This window comes from Talpa occidentalis, unplaced genomic scaffold, assembly GCF_014898055.3.
Source record: "Talpa occidentalis isolate TD23 unplaced genomic scaffold, MPIMG_talOcc4v2.1 talOcc4.6, whole genome shotgun sequence".
Taxonomy (NCBI): domain Eukaryota; kingdom Metazoa; phylum Chordata; class Mammalia; order Eulipotyphla; family Talpidae; genus Talpa; species Talpa occidentalis.
In genome coordinates, this window is record NW_023604972.1 from 124,880 (window position 1) to 146,003 (window position 21,124).

General features: G+C 68.1%; 1 protein-coding gene across 1 annotated transcript; it reads right to left on the bottom strand.

Annotated features, from left to right (window-relative positions):
* Positions 1 to 825: 825 nt before the first annotated feature.
* Positions 826 to 20,988, bottom strand: GAK (cyclin G associated kinase). The gene is given in 29 exon segments (XM_037529485.2): positions 826 to 998; positions 1,096 to 1,272; positions 1,650 to 1,798; positions 1,972 to 2,058; positions 2,061 to 2,198; positions 4,109 to 4,255; positions 4,774 to 4,866; positions 5,015 to 5,185; positions 5,404 to 5,892; positions 6,064 to 6,210; positions 6,471 to 6,664; positions 7,579 to 7,658; positions 7,733 to 7,850; positions 8,004 to 8,198; positions 8,538 to 8,671; positions 9,201 to 9,323; positions 9,481 to 9,629; positions 9,904 to 9,953; positions 10,462 to 10,585; positions 11,101 to 11,167; positions 11,572 to 11,684; positions 11,817 to 11,952; positions 12,722 to 12,811; positions 13,463 to 13,588; positions 14,065 to 14,207; positions 14,896 to 15,010; positions 15,652 to 15,711; positions 16,097 to 16,158; positions 20,844 to 20,988. Coding segments are annotated over 29 exon segments (3,924 nt in total). The 3' UTR covers positions 826 to 896.
* Positions 20,989 to 21,124: the final 136 nt, after the last annotated feature.

A 21,124-nucleotide genomic window follows, 5' to 3' on the forward strand; every position in this document is an offset into this window, starting at 1 on the left:
CGGGCGTGGGGCCCAGGGCTGTGTCTGCTACTGCCCGGGAGGGTGGGCTGGGCAGGGCCAAGGGCGCAGCAGTGCTGGGCGACAGGCTCCGTGGGCCGCAGGGGCACTCCCTCGCGCCCAGGCGGCTGGCACCCGCTCCCCCCAACTCCCCTTGCTTCCTGCACAAGCAGAAGGGGTCTTTGCCGGGGGAGCTGGGCTGCCTGCACAGTGGCTCACAGGCAGCGTGGCCCCGCGCTCACCCTGGGCTCAGCACCCGCTACCGGGTGGGGCCAGCTCTGGCCCGCGGTGGGGCGGGGTCAGGCTAAGGGCCTCAGGTCTGCACGCACGCCGGGCGTGCAGGGAAGCCAGGGTCACCGCCGCCGCACCGCCTGGCGCCTGAGGGCTCCTTCAAAGCACGGGCTGCGGGCACCTGGGCCGGGCTGCGGACAAGGGCTGCCTTTTGGACGGAGTGGCCGGCGCCCAGGGGTCAAGGCGCTGCCCTCCCACGAGAAGGGGCGGGGCCCTGGGAGGACGGTGTGCGGGGAGACGGCGTCATCAGAAAATAGTTTAATTCTGTACAGGCGTCACCAGGCTGATTAACACGGGGGACAGACGGTCGCGACGGGGCTGGAGAAGGGACGGGGGCAGCGCGCTCGACCTGAGGCGACGCCCCGGGTGGAGGGAGCCGCGCTGCCCACCAGGGGCGCGAACCAACACTTCTCCTTTGGAACCAAGAAAGAAAAACGCGGAGGCTTTGGAATGCTTTCTCTGCTCGCGCCTGGAATGGCGTTTGCTCCAGACCCACCCCGGGGGTGGGGGGGCGGGGGCCGGGCGGGAGGGTCCGGTGGTGGGGGCGGGGGTCGCCTGCCAGGCGGCCACCTGCGGCCGGCCAGCCGGCCAGCTCTACCCCACGGCGCTCAGAAGAGGGGCCGGGAGCCCTGGCTCTCGAACTCTGCCCAGGCCTCGCTGAGCTCCATGAAGATCATCCTGGCCTGCTGCTCGTAGGGCTGCCCGGCGGCCTGCGGGGGTGGGGGGAGGGCGGGCGTTGGGGCTGCTCTCCTGGCCCCGCCTGCGGCCCCGCCTCCGCCCCAGCCCTGGCCCCGGCCTGCGCCCCACCTTGTCGGGGTGCACCACCAGCACGGCGCGGCGGTACTGCTTCTTCACCTGCGCGGGCGTCACCAGGTCGGCCATGCCCACGGGCGTCCAGCGGCTCTCGCCGTCCCACAGCACGGTGTGCAGCGTGGACAGCAGGGCGCGCAGGTTCCTCTCCTTGCCCTCGGTCCAGTCCAGGAGCTGAGGGCACAAGGGCACTGCAGAGCCAACCCCGCAGCCCTCACCGCTCCCTGGGTGCCGCCAGGAGAGACCAGGGGGCTGGCGCCACAGCCCGGGTCTGGCAGGACAGGCAGCGGGTGCCCCAGCCACCCCGCACACCGCGTCTTGCGACGGCTGGACGGCAGCCGGCTGCCGCCCTGCTCTCTGGACGGACGCGGAGGGCCGAAGGGCCGGGCCGGCTCTCAGGTGGGTGGCCAGGCCAGCATGGGTGACCCGCCAGGCCGTCAAGCTGTCCCGTGGGCTCCATCCAGGGAGACCGCAGGTAACTGGCCCGAGGGGAACCAAGCCCCCCACAGGGCAGGCCCAGGCACTGGCTGAGCCCCCACGCGCCCACCCACCTTCAGCTTGAGCGGGTCCGTGTCCCTCGCCTGGCCCTGCCTCCGCATCTCAGCCATGGTCCTCGGGCCCCTCTTGTCAGACTTGGAGGAGAAGCCCTGGTCGGACAGCAGGTCCTCGAAGTCGCTCTCGGACACTCTGGGCTTCTGGGCTGGGAGAGAGCAGGGCTGTGGGCGCGGGAGCTGCCCTGGGGCGGGGCGCGGGAGCTGTGCGCTGAGGGGCCAGGCCCAGGGACGGGGACGCAGCCGTTCACTGAGGGGCTCCCGTCCGGGCCCAGTGAGCACGTGTGGAGCCCCTCACCCCCGAGAGAGGCGGAGGACTCACCGAAGCTGGGGGCGCGGACCCCCCTCTCCTCTCGGCCCCCGATCACACTGAAGGTAGCAGCGTAGTTAGGCCGTGGCTGTGCGCAGGCTTTGGGGGTGGCTTGGGCTGGGGGGGCCGCAGGGGGCCCTGGCCTGGGGGTTGACCCATCTGCCAGGAGCCACCACCCTTGGCGGGGGGTGTTGCCTTGGGAACGAAGCCCCCAGGAGCAAATCGAGCAGCCGGCGAGCCTGGGGAGGGCGGAGGGCAGCAGTGTTGGTGCCAGCGAGGCCACTAAGTCCTTCTGCAGACCGGACACCGGGCCCGGGAGCCTGGGTTCGGCCCCCACCCCAAGCAGGGCTGCTTCTGGGGTGCAGAGGCCAAGCCTGGCCTCCTCGGGACCCCGGGGCCGGGCGAGGCTCCACAGGGCACAGGCATGGCATGGTGGCGCCTCTCGCCAAAGGGACACCGGCTCGCCTGCCTGCTTTCCACTGTGCTGACTCCTTTCCGAACATTCTGGGAACGGACTGACTGGGGGGGTGGCCTTCGGGGCGCTCTGTGCCAGGACTCAGGGCGCCACCGGGGGCACCAGCTCCCCGCCAAGCCCATGCTTCCGAGACCCCTCTCTCGGCAGGACCGTCTCCGCGCTGACAGCACTGCTACCGGCAGCCCTGACGCAGCTCCTGTCCCCGCCCTGGACCCGGGGCCCTCTGGCTGCCCATGCCCTGGCCCCGCCAGCACCTCACCAGCAGCTACCCCAGCCCTGGACCTCGGCCTGCATCCCCCAGTGTGGCCAGTCCTGCCACTGGCTCTGCAGGTCTTCGTGGACTCCTGCGGCAACTTGATCGCTTCTGTCCTGCTCCTGCTGGTCCCCTGCCTTCACGGGGGCCGCTCTCCCTCACCTGGAGGTCAGCTGGGGGCTCCAGGTGCCTGGTAAGGAGCTAACGGCTAGCGTGCACCACAACGGGCATCCATGCTGGCCACACGCTGCGTCCCCCTCCCCGCCATTCTGGCCCGGGGGCCTGCGTGCGTCCATGAAGCGCCGCCTCGGCCAGCTCCAACGTCTGCTGTGGTGGGAGGTGGGCCTCACGGGTCAGAGCTGCGGTGGCCGCGGCTTCTGTTCTGGTCGGAGGCGGCGTGGCGCTGCCTGAATGCACTTACGAGCCGGGAAAGTGCTCCAAGGAAACCCGGGGACCTGCAGTCCCGCCGGGCACCTCACGATGGGCTCAGGGCTCGCAGCCCTGGGGCGTCCAGCCACCCTTGCTGCCGGCCTCTTGCTCGCGTCTGCAGCAGAGACTTGTCCTTTCCCCTTCCCTGAAAACCGAGCTTCTCCTTGATGCTTCTGTTGTGCTGACCTGAGGCTGTTTCCTGTGGTTCTGTGGTTATTCTGCTTTCCTGGCCCTTCGTCCCCCCATGCCCCGGCTGCCGAGCTGTGCAGAGTGTGGGCCGTCCCCGTCCCCGGAGGCTGGTCAGCCCCGACCTCACACCGCAGCTGCGGCATGCACGCCGCTGTGACTTCTCTCCAGGTCCAGCAGCCTCGGTCTCGGGTCCTACCGGGGCGTGCAGAGCAGTGGGCCCTGTTTGGGCCCGGAAGGTGCGGATGCCACCGCCGTCTGAGAGCAGAAAGGACGGGCAAGCCAGTCCCCGGGCCTCCATACCACGAGGGAGTGCAGCGGGAGCACCGGGGCCAGGCACTGTCCTGACCACGACAGGCCATGCGAAGCAGAGCCCAGATGAGGGAGGCCACAGCCCTGCGTTGCAGGAAAGCCCCAGTGCCACCCCCAGCCAGGCAGTGCCAGACCCGGCCTCCAGCCCGGGACCCAGGCCCTCCACCGGGGACCGCCGCTGAGCCAAGCACTGCCGGGAAAGGCCGGCCTGGGCAGGGCGGTAGATGGAGAGCTGGGGAGGCCAGCTGCAGCCACGTGCCCCGCTGCCAACCCAGCCCCACATGAAGCCCTTGGGCCCCCAACCCTGTTCCAGGCGGTCCAGCTGCAGCTCTGCCCACGGGCCCCAGCCTGCTGCCAGGTGCGGCGGTGAGGACAGAGGGGCACTTCCTGACAGCTGGGTAGGGAGGCGGAGCCAGCCTCGGGTTCAGGGAGTAGCCACTTCCCTCCCAACTAGCCGACCTGGCTCTGCGCACCCCAAGTGGCCCACATGATACCTGGGAGGCCGGAGCTGAGGTCCCCGAGGTCCGAGAATGGGTCCAGGCTCTGGGACTTGGTCCGGCCAGCCGGGGGGGCGGGAGGGCCCGGCTGGCCTCCAGGAGAGGACGAGGGGCCTGGACAGGGCGGAGGCGTGAGCACGAGGTCTCAGCATGACCCCACAGTGCCCTCCTCGCTCTGTGGACCAGACTTGGGGTCACCCAGCATGAGCCAGGCCCTGCAGCAGGTGGCACAGGGCCCGTGGGCACTGAGCAGCCATCACCGCGACAGGCACTCGTGATGCTTCCTGGCGGGGAAGATGGCCGGGCGGAGAGCAGTGATCCAGAAAGCCTCGGCCACCAGAGACGACGTCTTAAGTCACGCTTGTGCATAACGAGACTGTACAAGTCAGAGCAGCCAATGGCTGTCACCCCACAAAAGTCCGAGTTTTCCCCCCAACCCTGGGACTTGGCTCATGCAGGTGCTGACGCCGGCAGCTGAGCTCTGGGGCCAGGCGGGCGAGAGCCTCTTGGGGCCAGCACAGGCCCTGGAGACAGGATGGACCGGGAGGCTCCCCCAGACGGTGCCTGGGTGGGCCTGGCTGCGACCCTGCTGGGGCAGGAAGCACCCGCCAGAGCCCGGGGGCTCAGAATGGGGGGACAGGGGCTCCGGCTGCGAGGTGTACCTGTGGGGGTGGGGGCCCAGCCGTCCCAGCCGCCCAGCAGGTCTGGGTGGCTGGTGGAGGCTGTCATCCTGCTGGGCTCTGCCGGCAGATCCCCTGCGAGAAGGTGGGAAGAAGGCGCTGCTGGGGTGTCCCCGTGGGCTGGGCATGGCCCCACCTGCGGGGCTCCCTGCTCGCTGTGCCTGGCGGGGAGCCCACCAGGGCAAGGACCCATCTGCAGTCAGGCGCCCCCAGCACCCCTTACCCAGGTGCAGGAGGGCGCTGCTGGCAGGGGGCGGGGCGCTGTGCGTGGCGGGGAAGGCCGACGGTGGGGCGGCCGCAGAGTCCGGGTTCAGAAACTCGCCGAAAAGGTCGGGCTTGGAGCCGGGCTGGGGGTCTGGGTCAGACGACAGCAGGAGAGCGTCGAAGGGCTCAGCTGGGGAGATGCAGGGCGGCTTCGTGGGCTGCTTCCCGGGGCCCTCGTGACCCCAAAGGAGGCGCCGGGTGAGACAGTGCCCATTGGGTGAAGCCACAGGGACCTTCCCCAGAGCCTGCGGCCTTCGGAGCTGGGGAGGGGGCACATGAGGCCGGGATGGGCATTGGCCGCCCCCCCCCCACCCCCCGAAGCCCTCAGGACCAGCCTTCATCACTCACCCATGGGCAGGGAGGGGCCGCTGGCTGCGGCAGGCCCTTCCTGGAGGGTGCTCCTGGCACCCAGGGGTGGGGCTGGGCTTGTGAAGAGCAGGGGTGCCTCCCCGCCCAGCAGGTCGCAGGGGGAGCTCTCTGGGGCCACCGTCGGGGCCCCCAGGAGGCAGCTGAGCAGGTCGGCGTTGCTGGTGGGTGCGCCATGTGCCTGCGTTGGGGGTGCCGGCTGGGCCTCCGAGTGCAACCCCAGAAGGTCCACGCCCTCCTCCTGCAGGGGGCACTCCCGTGGGGCAGCTGGGGTGTCCACGTCCAGGATGGTGCCCCTCTCTGGGGCCCAGGCCCCAGGGCCCGGCGTGTCCTCATCTGCTGCAGCGTCCCTGCTGCTGCCCGATGTGGCTGCATCCTCGTCCGAGGGCTCGGCCTCGGCTCCGCACTCAGCTGCAGTGGGCGGGCCCCCTGCGTGGACGGGGCCATTGGGGCCCACCGCGGGCGCCTCCTCTGGAAGAGCAGAGGCCGGGAGGTTCTGAGCGTGGGCTGGGCTCCCCCCGCCAGGTGGACAGGAGTAGGGGCCGGCGCTGGGACGGGCCCCAGAGGAGGCACCCGGCTGGGCCTCAGGGACCGCAAACGGAGGGCAGAGCAGCGAGGGCCCGGCGCAGGGCAGACCCCTACCATGCCAGTCCAGGGAGCGAAGGAAGTGGCCGGAGTCCGGGCCACTGCTCGACGGTGAGTCTGACTCTGTGGCCTCAGCATCCGGAGACCCCGCCGCAGCGTCGTACTGGGCGCTGGAGCCCGGCTGCCGGGGCAGCTCCGGCTTCCCTGAGGGAGCGGAGAACTCAGCCACGGTGGACACTGTGACAATGCCGAGAGGCACCAGGCTGTGGTGCGACCCGACCCAACACAACACCCAGGGACAAGGCCTGGGCAGAGCTCGGTGGCTGTGCAGCCTCGCCCCCCGCCCCCCTCCCCCCTCCCAGCTAGCACAGGAGCGCTCGGGGCGCCCTGGGGGTGCGCCCAGGGGTGGGGGCGGAGGGCGCTGGCCTGGGCCGCGCAGCTGCATCCAGACACAAGGCTCTCACCGAATTTGGCCAGGACATCCTGCTGCTCCTCCCGGCTGGAGAACAGGATCTTGGGGTTGAGGCCCCGCATGCTCGCGCGTTCCCAGGGCGGGGGCTCCCGGCCGGGCCGGTCCCTGGGCCCCACCTCTACCTCCAGGTTCACCTGGAACAGGTCCGGGTACTTTTCCTGGATGTCGCAGGCGTCCAGGTCGTACCTGCAGGGCAGGCGCAGTCAGGAGGCACCAGGCTGCCGGCCTGCAGACCGCCACGGGCACCGGCCGCGACAAGGGCATGCGGCCCAGGACCGCAAGACCACCCGAGCCACGGGCCGGACTGAGGGCAGAGGCGCTGCTGTCCACCTGCCATCCACACGCCTGCGCAGACCACAGCCATGAACGAGGGCTGGGGAGGGCCACGAAGACGCGGCCGTCGGCGGTCACTGCCGCTTTGGAGGTCTGCTCTGGGCTAGGGACCGTGGGTGCCGGCAGGGGTGGGAGCAGGGCCAGGCGCGCAGGCCAGCTGGGGGCGCCACCACTCTCGCTGGGGGCAGTAGAGGGCAGCCTGAGCAACCTGGCTCCGCCAGGGGGCCACGGTGCTTCTGGTGCTGCGGGCGCCCAGAGGTGGCGGCGGCTGAGCCTACTCGGCCTGGGAGGAGCAGCCAGCGCAGATGGCCAGGGCCTCCAGAAGGCAGGAGCAGGGGCTCCAGGGGGCAACCATGCGCAGACGAACCTGCAGGCTGGGCTTGGGCAGCAGCAGCAGGGCCTCCCACCCGCCTCGTGGGCCTCCCACCTGCCTCGTGGGCCTCCAGGGCCAGCCTGGCCCCACTGGTGAGAGCACAATGAGGGTCTGTGAGTGGGCGGCCCTGCAGCCTGCCTGCAGGAGGGAGGGTCCAGCCAGCAGGGCTCCAGACAGGCCTCGGGTCACGCCAGTCCTGCCCACAGACATGGGGCATCCCCTGGCACGGGGGCCTCTGGGCCTTTTGGTCAATGCCCCGCCTTGCAGGGTGTCCTGAATGCCTGGGGTGGCCGCTAGTCCCCAGAGGGAGGAGGTGCCTCGCCCCCGGCCTGAGACGTGTCTGGCGCGGCACCTGCTCCAGGCAGGGGCCGGACCGGCAGCACCGCCCACGTACTTGGCAAAGCGCACAGTGGTGGCATTGCGGGGCACGAAGCCCGTGTGGAACTGGATCTGGAACATCTTCATGGAGGCCACCTACAGGGAGAGGTGTGCTGAGGCACTGGGCCTCTGGAAGCCCAGTCCCGCCGCCCAGGGCCTGGGGCACCCACCTTGGCCTGCAGCCGCCCTCCCAGCGTGGAGCGGGCGTGGTAGATGACCAGCAGCACGTCCCCTTGCACCGTGACGCCCAGGGGGATGACGGCCTTGCCGTCCTCGACTTTAAAGTCCCTGAACAGAAGGAAGAGGAACTGTCAGCTCAGCTAAAGCCATGGTCGCACAGCACCCCAGTCCGTGCCCACGGCCTGGCCACCCACCGTCCAGCAGTACGGCGCAGCCAAAAGGGCAGCGCTGCAGCCCAGGGCCAGCCAGCCAGCCGCTTACCGCATCTTGTCGTACTCCTGGGACGTGGTGGCCACGCGCTCGTCCCCCACGTAGACTTCGCAGAAGGGCCGGCAGCCGCCCCGCTGCTTGCTGAATAGCGGCACGGGGGCCAGCACCACAGCCCGCACCAACAGGGGCTTGCAGTGGGGCGTGATGGGCTCCTCGGCCACCATGTCGCACACGTACTCGATGTACCTGCGGGACGGCGTGGCCCATCAGGTGGGAGGGCTTTGGCTCCAGGCGACCTCCTCAGTCGGCAACCCAAAGCCCACCTCAGGCCCCAGCTCGGGGGCCGTGCAGAAGCAGGTCCCGCAGCAACAGTCAGCACCTGCCCTCTAGGTGCCTGGTGGGGACACTGCTGCTCACCACAGGCGCCCCAGCCCTGCCTCCCTCCAAGCATCAGCGCTGGCTGGTCCCAGACACGCCCACCCAGGACCCCCGCCGAGCCCACTGAGAGGCTTCCAGCAGCTCCCGCCACTCTGGAAGGGCAGATGCAGGGCAAGGGCCTGCCCAGGGATGCCCCTGTCCCCGTACCTCTTGTGGGACGGCCAGATGCCCGGTGGGCAGCGCTTCATGCTGAACATGTACACGGCGGCCTCGGCGGTGCTGAAGAGCCGGCAGAAGCACAGGAAGGCACACACGGCCACGGCGGAGGCCGCTCGCCCGTCCTACGGCAGGCACAAGCACCCAGCTCGCGCCGCCGCTCCAGGGCAGACCCACCCAGCACCCAGGGTTGGCCCCGGGCACCCTGGCTGTGGGCAGCGGGGAGGGGTCTGGGCCAGCTGCGTGGAGGAAGGCTGAGAGGCCTCAAACGGGGCTGGCAGGATGGGCCTGGTTGCAGCCTTGGGGAGCAGACAGCTGCCACATGGGGCCCCATGGGCCCAGAGAGGCCAGAGCCCCATGCAGAGCAGGGCACGGGCAGCAGTGCCCAGGGGCTTGGGAGCAGCCACCTGACAGGGTCCAAGGCCCTGCCCACGTCCGAGGCCCCGCAGCGCTCACGTCAGCATCAACCCTCCAGCCCGCCTGCACCTGGGCCCGTAGCCCTGCCCACTGTCCTGAGCAGCCTGGGCGCCCGGCGGGGATTGGTTGGGGGGAGGGGGCGTTTGCTCACCATTCCTGCCCAGCTTGCCCATGGGGGAGGCCTCACTTAACACACAGCACACTCCCAGACCACACCCCCAGCTGCGCGCCCCTCACCGTGCAGTGCACCACACAGATGTTCCTGGGGTCCTGCCGCAGCCACGCGTGCATGCTCCTGCAGACGCCGTATAGGCTGTGGAGGTGGGGGGCCCGCCTGGCCGCCCAGCCGCACTCGGACACCTGTGGGCACATGCTCAGCTGGGCCTGGGCAGCGTGAGGCCCTGACAGGCCCCTGGTTACAGCCTCCCATGGCGGCAGCCAGTCCTGCCCAGCCGGGTGGCAGCCCTGAGCTGGGGGTGGACCCGTCCCTGCACCTGTGAGCCCTGCAGTTGCTCACCCGACTGTGGAACCTGGAGGCCCGGTAGGTGCGGGGGCATAGGTTGTAGACAGCGTAGTGGCCGGCATGCCTGGCGTCCAGGAAGAGGCGCACGTCCTCAATGTTGTTCCTGATAGCCGACTCCACACCCTCCGCAGGGAAGGACATCACTGTGGAGAGCGCCGCTCAGCCGCCGAGTGGGACTGGGCCCGCCCCTGGCATGTCCTGGGGTGTGGTGCCTGAGCACGCGGATGTGGCCCAGGGCTCTGCTGGAAGGCCTTAGGCGCCCTCTCCGGGCCCAGAGCTCAGGAAAGGCGCAGACCAGAGAAGACCAGGTGGAGGACAATGGCACTGCCAACGGGGGTCTACAGGGGCGCCGGACAAGGGTCTGACCCCAGAGAGGCGGGGCCGAGGGGCACAGCCGAGAGACGGGGGTCGACATACCTGCAATCCTGGACGTGATGTAGGAGATGTCCAGGTCTCCCTTGGCATAGCTGGAACAAGAGTTGTGGGGTCACGCGGGAGCAGCTGGGTCGGCAGCGGGGAGCACGGCCATACCTCCACAGGAGCGCAGAGGACGCACCACACGCTGGGGGACATGGCCCACACGCCCCACGCCTGCTCGGCCCCCTTCCAGAAGCGTCACGGCCGCTTTGCCGGGAGAAGGGACAGAACAAGCCCTTCCACTCGAAGCACCAGCGACCAGGCGACCCCCCCATGTCCCCCAGAGGGTGCAGGCCAGTGCCTGCAGAGTGCGCAGAGCTGGTGCGAGGGCCTTCACTGGGCCAGGCGCACTCAGGCTGAGCAGTCAGGCGGTCGAAGACCACCCTGGGGGAGACAGACAGGAGCCCACCCAGCCAGGGCCTCTTCCTGCACAGGCCGTGCTGGCCGTGGGAGGCCACAGAGAACCCTGGACACACGGCAGGGCCCGGGAGCAGCACCTGGGAAGAGCCCAGGACATTTGAGCTCCGCCAAGGACACCTGCCCACACCCTGGACTCACTTGGCCACGGACTGGATGACCTTGGAGGAGGTGTCCTTGAGGTTGGTAAAGAGGCGCTCGGTGCCCCCCCGCAGAATGTCCAGCAGCCCGCTGTACGGCTGGTCGTACTCGGCGACCACTAGGCCTGCAAGCAGACAAGGCCTCAGTGCAGTGACCTCAGGGTCAGGCCCAAGCGGGCTGCGGTGAGCACCTGCCTGCCTAGCCCTGGGGCGCAGGGGCACCCTGAGGTCCTGGCCAGCATAGACCTGACCTTGCCGGCCTGGACCATCCCTCAAGGCAGGGCCTGGCACCCTCAACGAGCCCTGCCCCCGCCCGCCCCACCCAGTCAGAGGCATGTGGGGAGCCGGTAGAGGCAGAGGAACACGTGACAGCGAGGGGCGGACACGAGGTGGGCGGCTGCTGCGCAGACAGAGCTGCGGGAGGTGTGGTGAGGTCCCCAGCAGAAGTGCAGAGCGAGGCAGGCTCAGCACAGACACGCCCTAACACACTGGCGCACCGGCTCCTGGCCACAGCCTCCTGGCACCCCCCCACTTCCCAGAGACCCCGCCCAGCTGCTGCCCTCTACGTCATGCCCCGCTGCCACACGGGTGCCTGAGAGGCTGGGTTGGGCCAGCAGATGGGGGCCCCCCACGGTCTCACCTCCACTGTAGCCGCTGCTGGCCGGGCCCCCGGGAGTGTTCCCGTAGCCGCCGTTCTGCTCCAGGAGCTGGAAGGGTTCAGAGCAGGGTCCAAGGTGAGCCCCTGGGCCCCTGCCCCCGCCACTCTGTGCACACACGTCCCACGTCCGGCCCTGCCCTACCTCCCAGGCTCTGCCCTTTTCTGTTGTCGAGGTATCGTCAGATGCTGACCGAGGCTGCAGCGCCCAGGAGCCACTTGACTCAGAAAGGTGCCAGCCACAGGGGGCTTTGGTATACGGCCGGCCAGAACGCTGGCTCCCCACGAGCCCCCTGCCCCCGGGGGCATGCTCCTTGGCTCCCGGCCCCCACCTCCCTCGGGGGGCCCTCCCAGCTAGGCGCTGGGGTGGGGGCAATGACCCACCCGGGCCTTCCCACCGTGGGGAGTGCATCTCTTGCCGGGGCCGTGTGGGGAGCCGGGGAGCCGGGGACCCACCTCGGTGATGGGCGCCCGAGGGTTGACATCGCGGGCTGCAGCGATCTCCTGTAGCTGACTGACCATCTCCGAGATGGACAGCCGCTCCTCGGGGTTGACCTTCAGGGTGGCGCCTGTGGTGGGGAGCAGCAGAGTGACTTGCAGGCAGGGCAGGGTGTGGCAGGGGCGTGGCGTGGTATGGTGTGGGCTGGCCGGGGTCAGGATCCAGGTGGGGCAGGGTTGGGGTCTGCGCGGGGCAGACTCACGGATGAGGCCGTGGAAGACGGTGTAGCGCGTGTCATCGGCGGGGATGGCGTACTTCCCGTTGACGATGCGCAGCCGCGCGCCGTCCCCGAAGGGGTGCTGCCGGAAGCACAGCAGGTAGAGGATGCAGCCCAGGGCCTGTGGGACAGTGTGGGTGAGGCACGCTCTGCGGCAAAGCCGCATGGGTGGGAGGGGCCGGCACAGGGCTACGGCGTAGCTCGGGACAGACACGGCGGTGTCAAGTCAAGGCCTGGCCCAGGAAGGGGACTCACGAGGGGAGCCAGGGGCCAGCCAGAGTTGCTCTCGGTCACCACCTCAGGGGCGCCTGACTGCCCGCTTGCGGGCCCTGGAGGCCGCCCTGGCCTCGCCAGCGCCAGGCAGGGGAACACACCGCTTGTCCAGGGCCTGGGCTTGGTGCCTAGGGCATGGGGTAGCCGGTGCATGCGGCACCCCCGTCCTGAGGGACACTCCGGGGCTTCAGCTGTACTGCCCTCGCCTGTCACCCCTGCTAAACAAGGGGTGCGGCCAGGCCCAGCCCCATGCAGGATGCCTTCCTCTGAGGGACGCAGCCTGGACGGAAGGAGGGTCAGCAGGTCAGGCCCAGGCTCTGGCCCCCAGGTTGGCATGACACCACGGCCCGAGAGGCCGTGTCTGCTACAGGGTCCTGGCTCCCGAGGCCAGGCCTCCTGAGGAGACTGAGTGGCGACCTGCCACCCTGACCACCTGCAGTGCCTCTGCCGACTAGTCCCGACCCAGCCTCAGTGCCTGTCCCCAAGCAACCCCACGTGACAGCAGAGAAATGGAGGACAAACAGGACAGGAAGCCGCCACCACGGGCCCACAACTCCCAGCTGCACACGGCCGCCTGGGCAGTGCCCCCCAGTGTGGGCCAGGGAGACAGGGCTCACCCAGATGTCCTGCTTCTCCCCGATGGGGAGGTTGGAGTACAAATCCACGATCTCGGGCGTCCTGTACATGGGCGTGGTGTTGCGGGTGATCTGAAAGAAGCAGCCGCTGTGGGGGGCTGGCTCCTGCCGGCGCTGCCGCCTTCGAGTCACAGTTTAGAGCATCTCAGCTCTCCTTTCTGAAGGGCCGTCGGTGTCCACCCGTGTCTACCCTGTCCCCAGTCGCCTGTGGCCTCTGAAATGCCCGCCGCCTCCGGGTGCCTGTCTCAGTGTGAGGCGGCGGCCTCCCCGGAAGAGGCAGGGGCTGCTTGTGCTAAGTAGGCCTGGTAGGGGCGGTGCTGCTCCAGAGGCCCCTGGGTGTGCAGAGGCCTCCAAGCGCTCTCTCAGGCTGGAGAAACACCCAAGCCCACTTGCCCAGGGCGGGGTCCACTTTCAGGTGAAAGCACCCGGAGACCCGGGTACAGGGAGGCCCGGGGGTGCAGCCAGGGCTGGTCAGCCGCCAGCCAGGAGGCGGCAGGGTGGGACCTGACCTCCCAGCACCGGGAAGGGCAGACGCCCCAGGGCGATGGGCTCTGGGCCGAGCGCGGCACCTGGAAGGCACTGGGCCATGGGACCTCAGGCTTCTGCCAGCAGCAGCCTCTTCAGGGAAGGGCCCTCGAGGAGAACAGGCCAGGGGCGAGGCCGCCTCAGCACAGACCAGGGAGGATGCACAGGGAGCAGGCCCTGGGTCGCTGCAGGCCTCACCTCCTCCTCCACCAGCGCGCGCTTCTGGGCGCTCCAGCTGTAGTCGGGGTAGTGCGAGATGGTGGTGGCGCTGCCAAAGTCACACAGCTTGATGGTCCCCTGCTTACTGAGCAGCAGGTTCTCAACCTGCGGGAAATCAGGACCTGTCCTGGGGGGCAGGGGAGGGCCCCAGGGGCCCTGGCTCAGGCCCTCCTCAGACCAAGAGGCCACAGTAGTGCAGGTTCCTGGCCCACACCGTCAGAATGGGAGCCTCAGGAGAGACACGCTCACGGTCAGTCACACCCGGTGAGCAGGACCCACGTGCCCTTTAAATCTCTGGTCAGCCGAGCAAGCACCCAGGAGAAATCCACTGAGACACAAAAGGCTGCTCAAGAGGACCTGCAGGCAACCCAGGCCGCGCTTTAGGGCCCACACGAGGGCACAGCTACAGCCTCGCTGCCCCTGTGGAGCCTGGGGTCTGGCCTAGCAGTAGTAGGCAAGCGTCGGGGTTGATGTGGCCTGGCCAGGTGTGGGCGGGGCCGGGGCTGTGGCCGTAGGCCCGGCAAGGGGGAGGGTTATGTGAGGGGGGCTGGGCAGTTGTGGGCGGCACCCAGCGGGCACACCTTGAGGTCGCGGTGGATGATGGGCGGCTTCTGCTTGTGCATGTGCTGCACGGCCCTGCAGGTCTGGTAGAAGATCTTCAGGATCGCATCGCACGAGAGCGGGCCTTTGGATTCGTTTTTCTTTAAAAATTCCACCAGCTGCCCTAAAAGAGACAATCAAATTCCTACTACACGGTGCTAGAGAAGCAGCAGATAAAGCGCAAGCAGGAACCCAGGACGGGGCGGTACCAGGGAGGGGTGGGGTCCCAAGGGCCCCTCCAGAGGGCCTCCTTTTGGCAGCCTGCAGACCGGGTGCCTCTGTCCTCCCTACTCTAGGGCCCTGCGTCATCCATGCTGTGCCAGTCCAGCAACTGGCCCGCTGCCTGGAGGCCACCCCCAAGGTCACGCAGACCTTGGGACCCCACAGACTCTGAAACCACCTTCCCAGAGGCAGAGATGCGCCTGGGGCGCCCTCAGCAACAGAGCGCAAGTCCCACTGCCCGGAGGCCGGGCCTGGAGGCCGCCACAGCCCACAGGCATGTCAGAGATACCTGTCGGGGGCTGTGACCAAGCTGCTCAATGGCTCTTGGAAAGAGCCGCGTGGCCAGGAGAGGGGCTGGCTCGGCAGGTGCCCGCGAGCCCCGGCCACACAGCAGCAGGGCTCCGACAACGGTGCAGCCCTGAGTGTTGGTACTCACTTGGCCAGGCCCAGAAGGGCGGCACAGACACCCCAGGCCACATCTCTCAGGCAAGCCCACCTCTGTGGCCTCGCTGACCCTCCAGTGCTCATGGGAGGGCCCCCCTGGGGCTCACATCTGGGCGGGGTGGGAGTGGGGCCCGGTGCGGGGCTACCTCTGCAGAGCTCCGTGAGCAGCAGGAACTCAGCCTGCCCCGTATCCGATTCCTCCTTTCCTATCGACGCTGCAGAGCAAAACTGGACAATGTTGGGATGGCCAGAAAGTTTTTTCTGCAGGGCCTCGTTAAAGGAGAATTCATGGCGCTGCATGTCCAGAGCCAGACGCCTGTGTGACATGGTCACGGCGCCAAGGTGCCGGCTGCGTCGAGCTGCCCACAAGCCAGAGCCGGGCAGACAGGAGAGGGGGAGTAGCTGAGGGCAAGGACCACCACCCCGCCGGCCACAGTGGAGCAGGAGGCGGGCTGCGGGTGGCCCAGAGGGACCATGAGGAGGGAGAGTACCCGGGCCGGGTGAACAGCAGACGTGCAGCCGGGCCTCCTGCGCGGTAAAGCCGCCTGACAGCAGCGGGCATGTGGAACGAGCAGGGAAGCCCCGGGCCCCATCTAGGCATGCACGCACACATGCCGCAGAGAGCTGCCGGTCGCAGGTGTGGCCCTGAGGTACCTGCTGGGCTGGTCGCGACAGCCAACCCTGCTCCCGGCCACCAGGCACTGCGGGCCGGGCCGAAGGTCACAGGGGGGCTGGCGGGGCACGAGACTGGTGGGGAAGATCGAAGCCTGCGCTCGAGCGGAAGCAGCCATGCCAGCAGCATGGGGCAGACGGGGAAGGGAGCCCCGCAGCCCACTTGCATTATGGGCCTGGTGGCGGCTGCAGCCCTGGCAGATGGTGCAGGCCAGCCTAGAAAAGGATACCATGAAGCAGACCTCCTGGATGATGGCCCTATTCTGCTCCTCTTCGTTGGACAGCAGTCTCTGCAGCGGGAAGTGACACACACCAGAGTGAGCCCCATCTGCTCCCTGCCTTGCACCCGGGGGCCTAGGGCACACCAGCCGCCTGCTCGCGTCCGCTGGGCCGTGGGCCACAGACGTGGAAAGCGGTCTGTGGGACGCAGAGTGGCTAAAACGAAATGGCCGCCACTCTCCAGCAGGAAGGTGTAAAGTGCAACAGACTTAAAGCTGAGAGCGGGCGCGAGCCAGGGGCACGGAGCAGCGAGGAATACCCGCCAGCCACCAGGCCCCCCTCACAGATGTCACCCTGGGGCTCCTGGAGGCACTGTTGGGCTGGCCAGCACCAGCCCCAACAGGGCAGAGGGCAGCTCAGCTCAGTGCCTCCTGGGCCCGGCAGCCGCCGTGTTACCTTCAGCGCGTACTCTCGGCCGCTGCCCAGGTCTTGCGCCTCGTAGACAAAGGCAAACCCACCTGAAACAAGAACACACACGTCCTATCGGTGCCAGTGTCCAGCACGTTGGGCTTTAAAACATCTTTACTAAATACAAATTGGGTCGTGGCTCCCAGTTTGTTCCCCACAAAATTAACAACCCCAACTTATCCCACAATGCCTTCCAAAGACCCTGCTCCAAAGGCGAAAAGAGAGAAACATGAGAGCAGAGGTAACTGTCAAAGTAGATGAAAGAAAACCAAGGTCAGTTCGCTGGAAAGGGACGAAACGGACAGTTGCAGCGCAGTGGACAGAGGCCGGCCCAGCCAGGGGCTCCCATCGGGACTAACCAGGCTGCTCCAACCCCAGAAAGCCCCGTGACCGAGGGTCTGCGTGGTGAGCGCCTTTTAGCTTTTTGAGCGGAAAACTGCGTCACGCAATGAAAAGCAAACGACTCAGCAACTTCCCCGCGGGTGGCGTCTGTGCGGCCCAGAGGTGGGCTGGGGCCAGGCGTGTTCCCGGCCCAGCAGCCCAGTCAAGCCAGAGCGCTGCGAATGCCGCCAGGATCATGAGGGGCAGTGCTTTCCCCGGCAGAGGGCATGGCTTCCAGTGTGGGGACCCCAGGACCTCACCCCGAGGCACAGAACTGGACAGCAACGCTGTGCTTTGCACCCCAGGCTGCGATGGAGACAGGCATGGGAGCGTTGGCTTCGGGGCTCGCGGTCCACGCTGAGGGCAAGTTGATGGCCAGCGCCAAGGGCTGCACCCCCGACCAGGGGCTCCTGCCCAGAGGCTAAGGGGGCCTGAGGGCCAGGAGCAGGCTACGGGGGCCACGCCTGAGGACACGCCCAAAGCAGAGCCGAGCAGGCACCCGGGAAGCACTCGGTGCCATCCTGCTGCCGCCACACCTGGTCCCGCGAGACCCATGGCCCCTGTGCTGGCCGATGCTTGTGACCGGGAGGAGGGGCCGGCACTCTGGGTGTTAGGTGACCACGAGACGTCACGGCTGCCCGGCAAGGACTGCAGCGCTGCCATGCGCACCCCAGAGGAGCAAAGGCCCTGCCCATGGTCGCCACTGCTGCGCCCACACGCCGCGGGCGGGCACGACGCTCAGCGGCCTCGGCAGAGGGCGGGCACGTGTCCTCCCTGGACCCCGGGGACCAAGGAGACGGCCCACGTGCTCCAGTCCTGGAGGCCCGCTGATGGGGTGCCTGGGCTCGCTCTGACGGTCGGTGTATTTTGAATGATTTTAACAGTCTGGGGCGAAACAAGATTTTTAAAGAAGCGATGTTCATGTATCTGGGAGCAGTGAGCACGCAGCACGTGTCCTGCGCGCCCTCTACTCTCCTGCGGTTTTGAAACTGCCCACAACCAAGAGAGAAGACGGACCTCCAAGCTCGTCCCCGGGGCAGCGACCGCGGCGCTGAGGTCCTGGCGGGGGGTGCGCGCGCCCTCGCACGGGGTGGGGGGCAGGGACACCCCTCCACGGCGACAGAGCTGGGTGGGGGCGGCCGCTCGGAGGGAAGGCGCTGTTGGCCGGCACGGGAGGGGCCCGACACCCACGGGCAAGGGGCCGCGCCAGATGCTGGAACCCGCAGCACGTGCCGAGCTGGGCGTAGAGCCGCTTCGGGGCCCGCGCACTGGACCAATGGGGGCTACCGGCTGGCCGGTGAATGGGCCAATCCGCCCCAGGATTGAAAATGGCCCAATCCGACTTGTGGGCGGGGTGCCCCACAGAGGACACAAGCCAGGGTCTGCGGCGGGGGATAGACAGGGCCAGCCTGGAAGGGAGGACGGGCCGGCCGCAAGGGCGAAGGGGAGACTCCTGGGAGACTCCGCCCCGGCTCTTGGCAGGGGCGGCCTCGCACTCTGACGTCGCCTGAAGGGAGCCCAGGTCCCAGTGTCGCCGGACAACTCCCAGGAGCTGTGACCCTGGGTCTCTGACCCGCCTCTGGGGCTAGTGGTGCCCATCACACTGGTCAGTGCTGCCCAGACTCCTGGTGGCCGGTGGCGACACTCCCCGACGCTCTCTGGGTGAGGCGGCCCCGCTGTGGCTGCGTGAGCTCTTGTCTCCCTGTGTGACGAGCTACCGGTGGCTGGACCCGCGGCCCGAGAGCTCCGGCCCAGGGTTGTGTGCGTGGTGAGACCCTCGAGAGTGGCCCGTCCTCTGCGGCAGTGTCCTTTGTCAGGCTATAGCCCTTGGTTTGGTTTTTGATTTCTGGGGTTTTTTGGCGGCTCTCTGGTCTCAACCTGGGCAGGGGTGGCCGTTCCGTCCTTCCGTCCAGCCTCCTGCCTTGTTACCCTGTGCCCCCCCTTTCACAGGGACGTGAGAAGTACACAGATGGAGAGTCACGCAATGTCTGGCAAACCTGGGAGAAAAATTCTCCCGGTCCAAAGGCAGGCAGGGTTCTTGGACTTGACAGCAAAAACATGAATCACATAAGGAAAAACAGACGAAGCCGTGAAAACTGAAAATACTGTATCTTCAAAGGACAGCTGCCGCCTGAGCGCGCCCCCAGCCCACACCCTGCAAGGACACGCCACGGCAGGCTGGCTGAGCAGGTACTGGCGGCAGGTGCGCAATTCATCAGGCTTGGGTGGAACACGAGTTAGGCAGCACCCAGAGGAGGGGGCCAGACACGCTCCGTGGGAGGGTGGCAGGCCATAGAGCTCCCTGGCACACGCCTGGTGGCCCCTGAGCCCTGCAGACAGGAGCCTGCAGTTCTGCCACCTCCCACAAGTCCAGCCCGAGGCCCTCGCCCAGCCCAACACGGCACCAGCCAGGGGGTGGCAGTGGGCGGGGCCGTGCCCTCACAGTGCCTTGCACCAGCACAAACCTCAGAAAGCACAGGAATTCTCAGCAGGAAGTCCGCCAGGTCTCGATAGCATGTTCGGGGCAAAGAGCCGCTAACCAAAGGTATACCCGACACCTAGCCAGGTACACAGCAGCCACCGGACAGACTCACTCCCTCTCTTGAAGAGCTGCCCAGGTACCGCCCTGAGTGACCAGCCCGGAGAGGTGGACCCGAGCACAGGGAGGAAAGGACGCAGCAGCCGACCACCTGGGCGCCCCACTCGAAGGCAGGCCACGGCATGGCAGCAGGCGAAACCAGGGGCATCTGTGCCGACACCGGGACCTGCTTTAGAACAACTCAGAACAGACTTTGAAAAGGTCAGAGGGGCGCCTGCTCCCTACTCCTGCCCACAGCCCATCTGATGTTACAGGCCCAAGTAGCCCAGGAGACCAAAGTCTTTTCCCTAAATCATTTAACAGCAAGAACGTATCAACTGTGACCTCACCAGGGCACCAGCTAACAAAGCTAACGTGGCTACTTAGGGCTGAACATCCCCCATGGTGCTAACACCCTTCCACTCACTCACAGGACGAGCACTTACTGCGAGCATTTCCCAAGCCCTCTCAGCACCCCACGGCATGCGGGCCAGGACCCACTGCCCTAAAACCTGAAGAACCCTGATGCGGTGCAGGGCCCTGGCGAGGTCGCTATTTTGTGTGAGATACTTCAGGCAGGTCTCTTCCCTATTCTGCTGCATAAAGAGGCCTCCCGGACTGCAGGGGCTGCGGGGCCCTTACCTGGCCCCAAGGGAGGATCATCCCACCCAGCGGTGGTCAAGTGTCGAGGTTCCCCATCATGGGCATGAAGGTGCAGGCCTCGGGCTCCACCTCCCTCCTGCACCTGCAGCTGACTGGGGCGCACTCTTGCCCCCCTCCAACAGCGTGGTTCCCTGGGGCCCTCTAACTACCCCTCCTGCCCCACAATCTCCCCACCCTGCAGGGTGCCACAGCCATCAGAGGCTGAGTCTTTTTTCAAGTTCCACAAGACAAAAAACCACACGCTGCCCCAAATTCCTTTAATGACAAGGACACGAGGAAGGTCAGCCGGTTTCCTGCCTCGGATTGAACACCAGCAGTGGCAGGGTGGCCTTTGAGCTGCCATGGCCTGCTGAGGGCCTGGCCTCCCGCCCTCTGGCCAGCGCTGGTGCAAGGGAAAATGGTTCTGTTCAGGCACCAATGCCGACGACAGTTAGCTGTAAGTGTCACTGCCAACCCAGCCTGACAGCCCCGCGGGGACACAGGACAAAGTGCAAAGGAAACACAGAAGAGAATGGAGATGGGCTGCTCTGAGGCAGAGGCAGCCTCTGCCGGAAGAGAGAGGGCATCAAGGAAGCTGGAACTGGCAGGAGAACAAGCTGGCACCACTTCTGTGACTGACCGGTCAAACTGCAATGGTCCCGCGGGTCCCAGCTGTGGGCTCTGCTTGGCGCGACTTCCGCGGAATGGCCGAAGAGGCGGCGCGCCGGGCCAGGCCGGTGGACAGCAGGAAGCAGGGCCCGGGAATCGCCGTGCGCCCGCCCGGAGCCCAGGTGGGCAGGGCCCGGCCGCCCAGGGCGGCACTGTGCCCGCTCCCTGCTCCCCGGAACGCGGGGACCGGAGGTGCAGCCGCGTCCCGCCCACAACACACCTGCAGGACGCGACTTCCCCGCGGCCGCACCAGCTGCCGCGACGACCCGCCCCGGCCGCGGTCGGCCAGGAAGTGCCGGCCCGGGCGCCGGCCTCGCCCTCCGCGGTCACCGGGCCGGCCCCCGCCGCCCCGCGCCCGCCACCCCCGCCGCCCGGCCCCGCGCCGCCCCCGCGGCCGGCGCCCCGCGCGGCTCCCGCCCCCGCGGCCCCCGCGCCCCCCGCGCCCCGCGCGGCCCCGGGCCTCACCCTCGGCCAGGACCCGCCGCACCCGCAGCCGCAGCTCGCCCAGCTCCACCGTCTGCCCCACGAAGTCGGTCTGGTCGCGGCCGGCAGCGCCGCCCAGGGAGCCCGGGCCCGCCAGGAAGTCGAGCGCCGACTGCAGCAGCGACATGGCGGCGGCGGGCGCGGGGCGGCCGGCCCGGGTCCAGCTGCGTCCGGGTCCGCTCAGCAACCGCCGGCCCCGAGCCGCCCCATCTTCCGCCCCGGCGCGTGACGTCCGCGGGGCGCGCCGCGACCCGGAAGAGTCG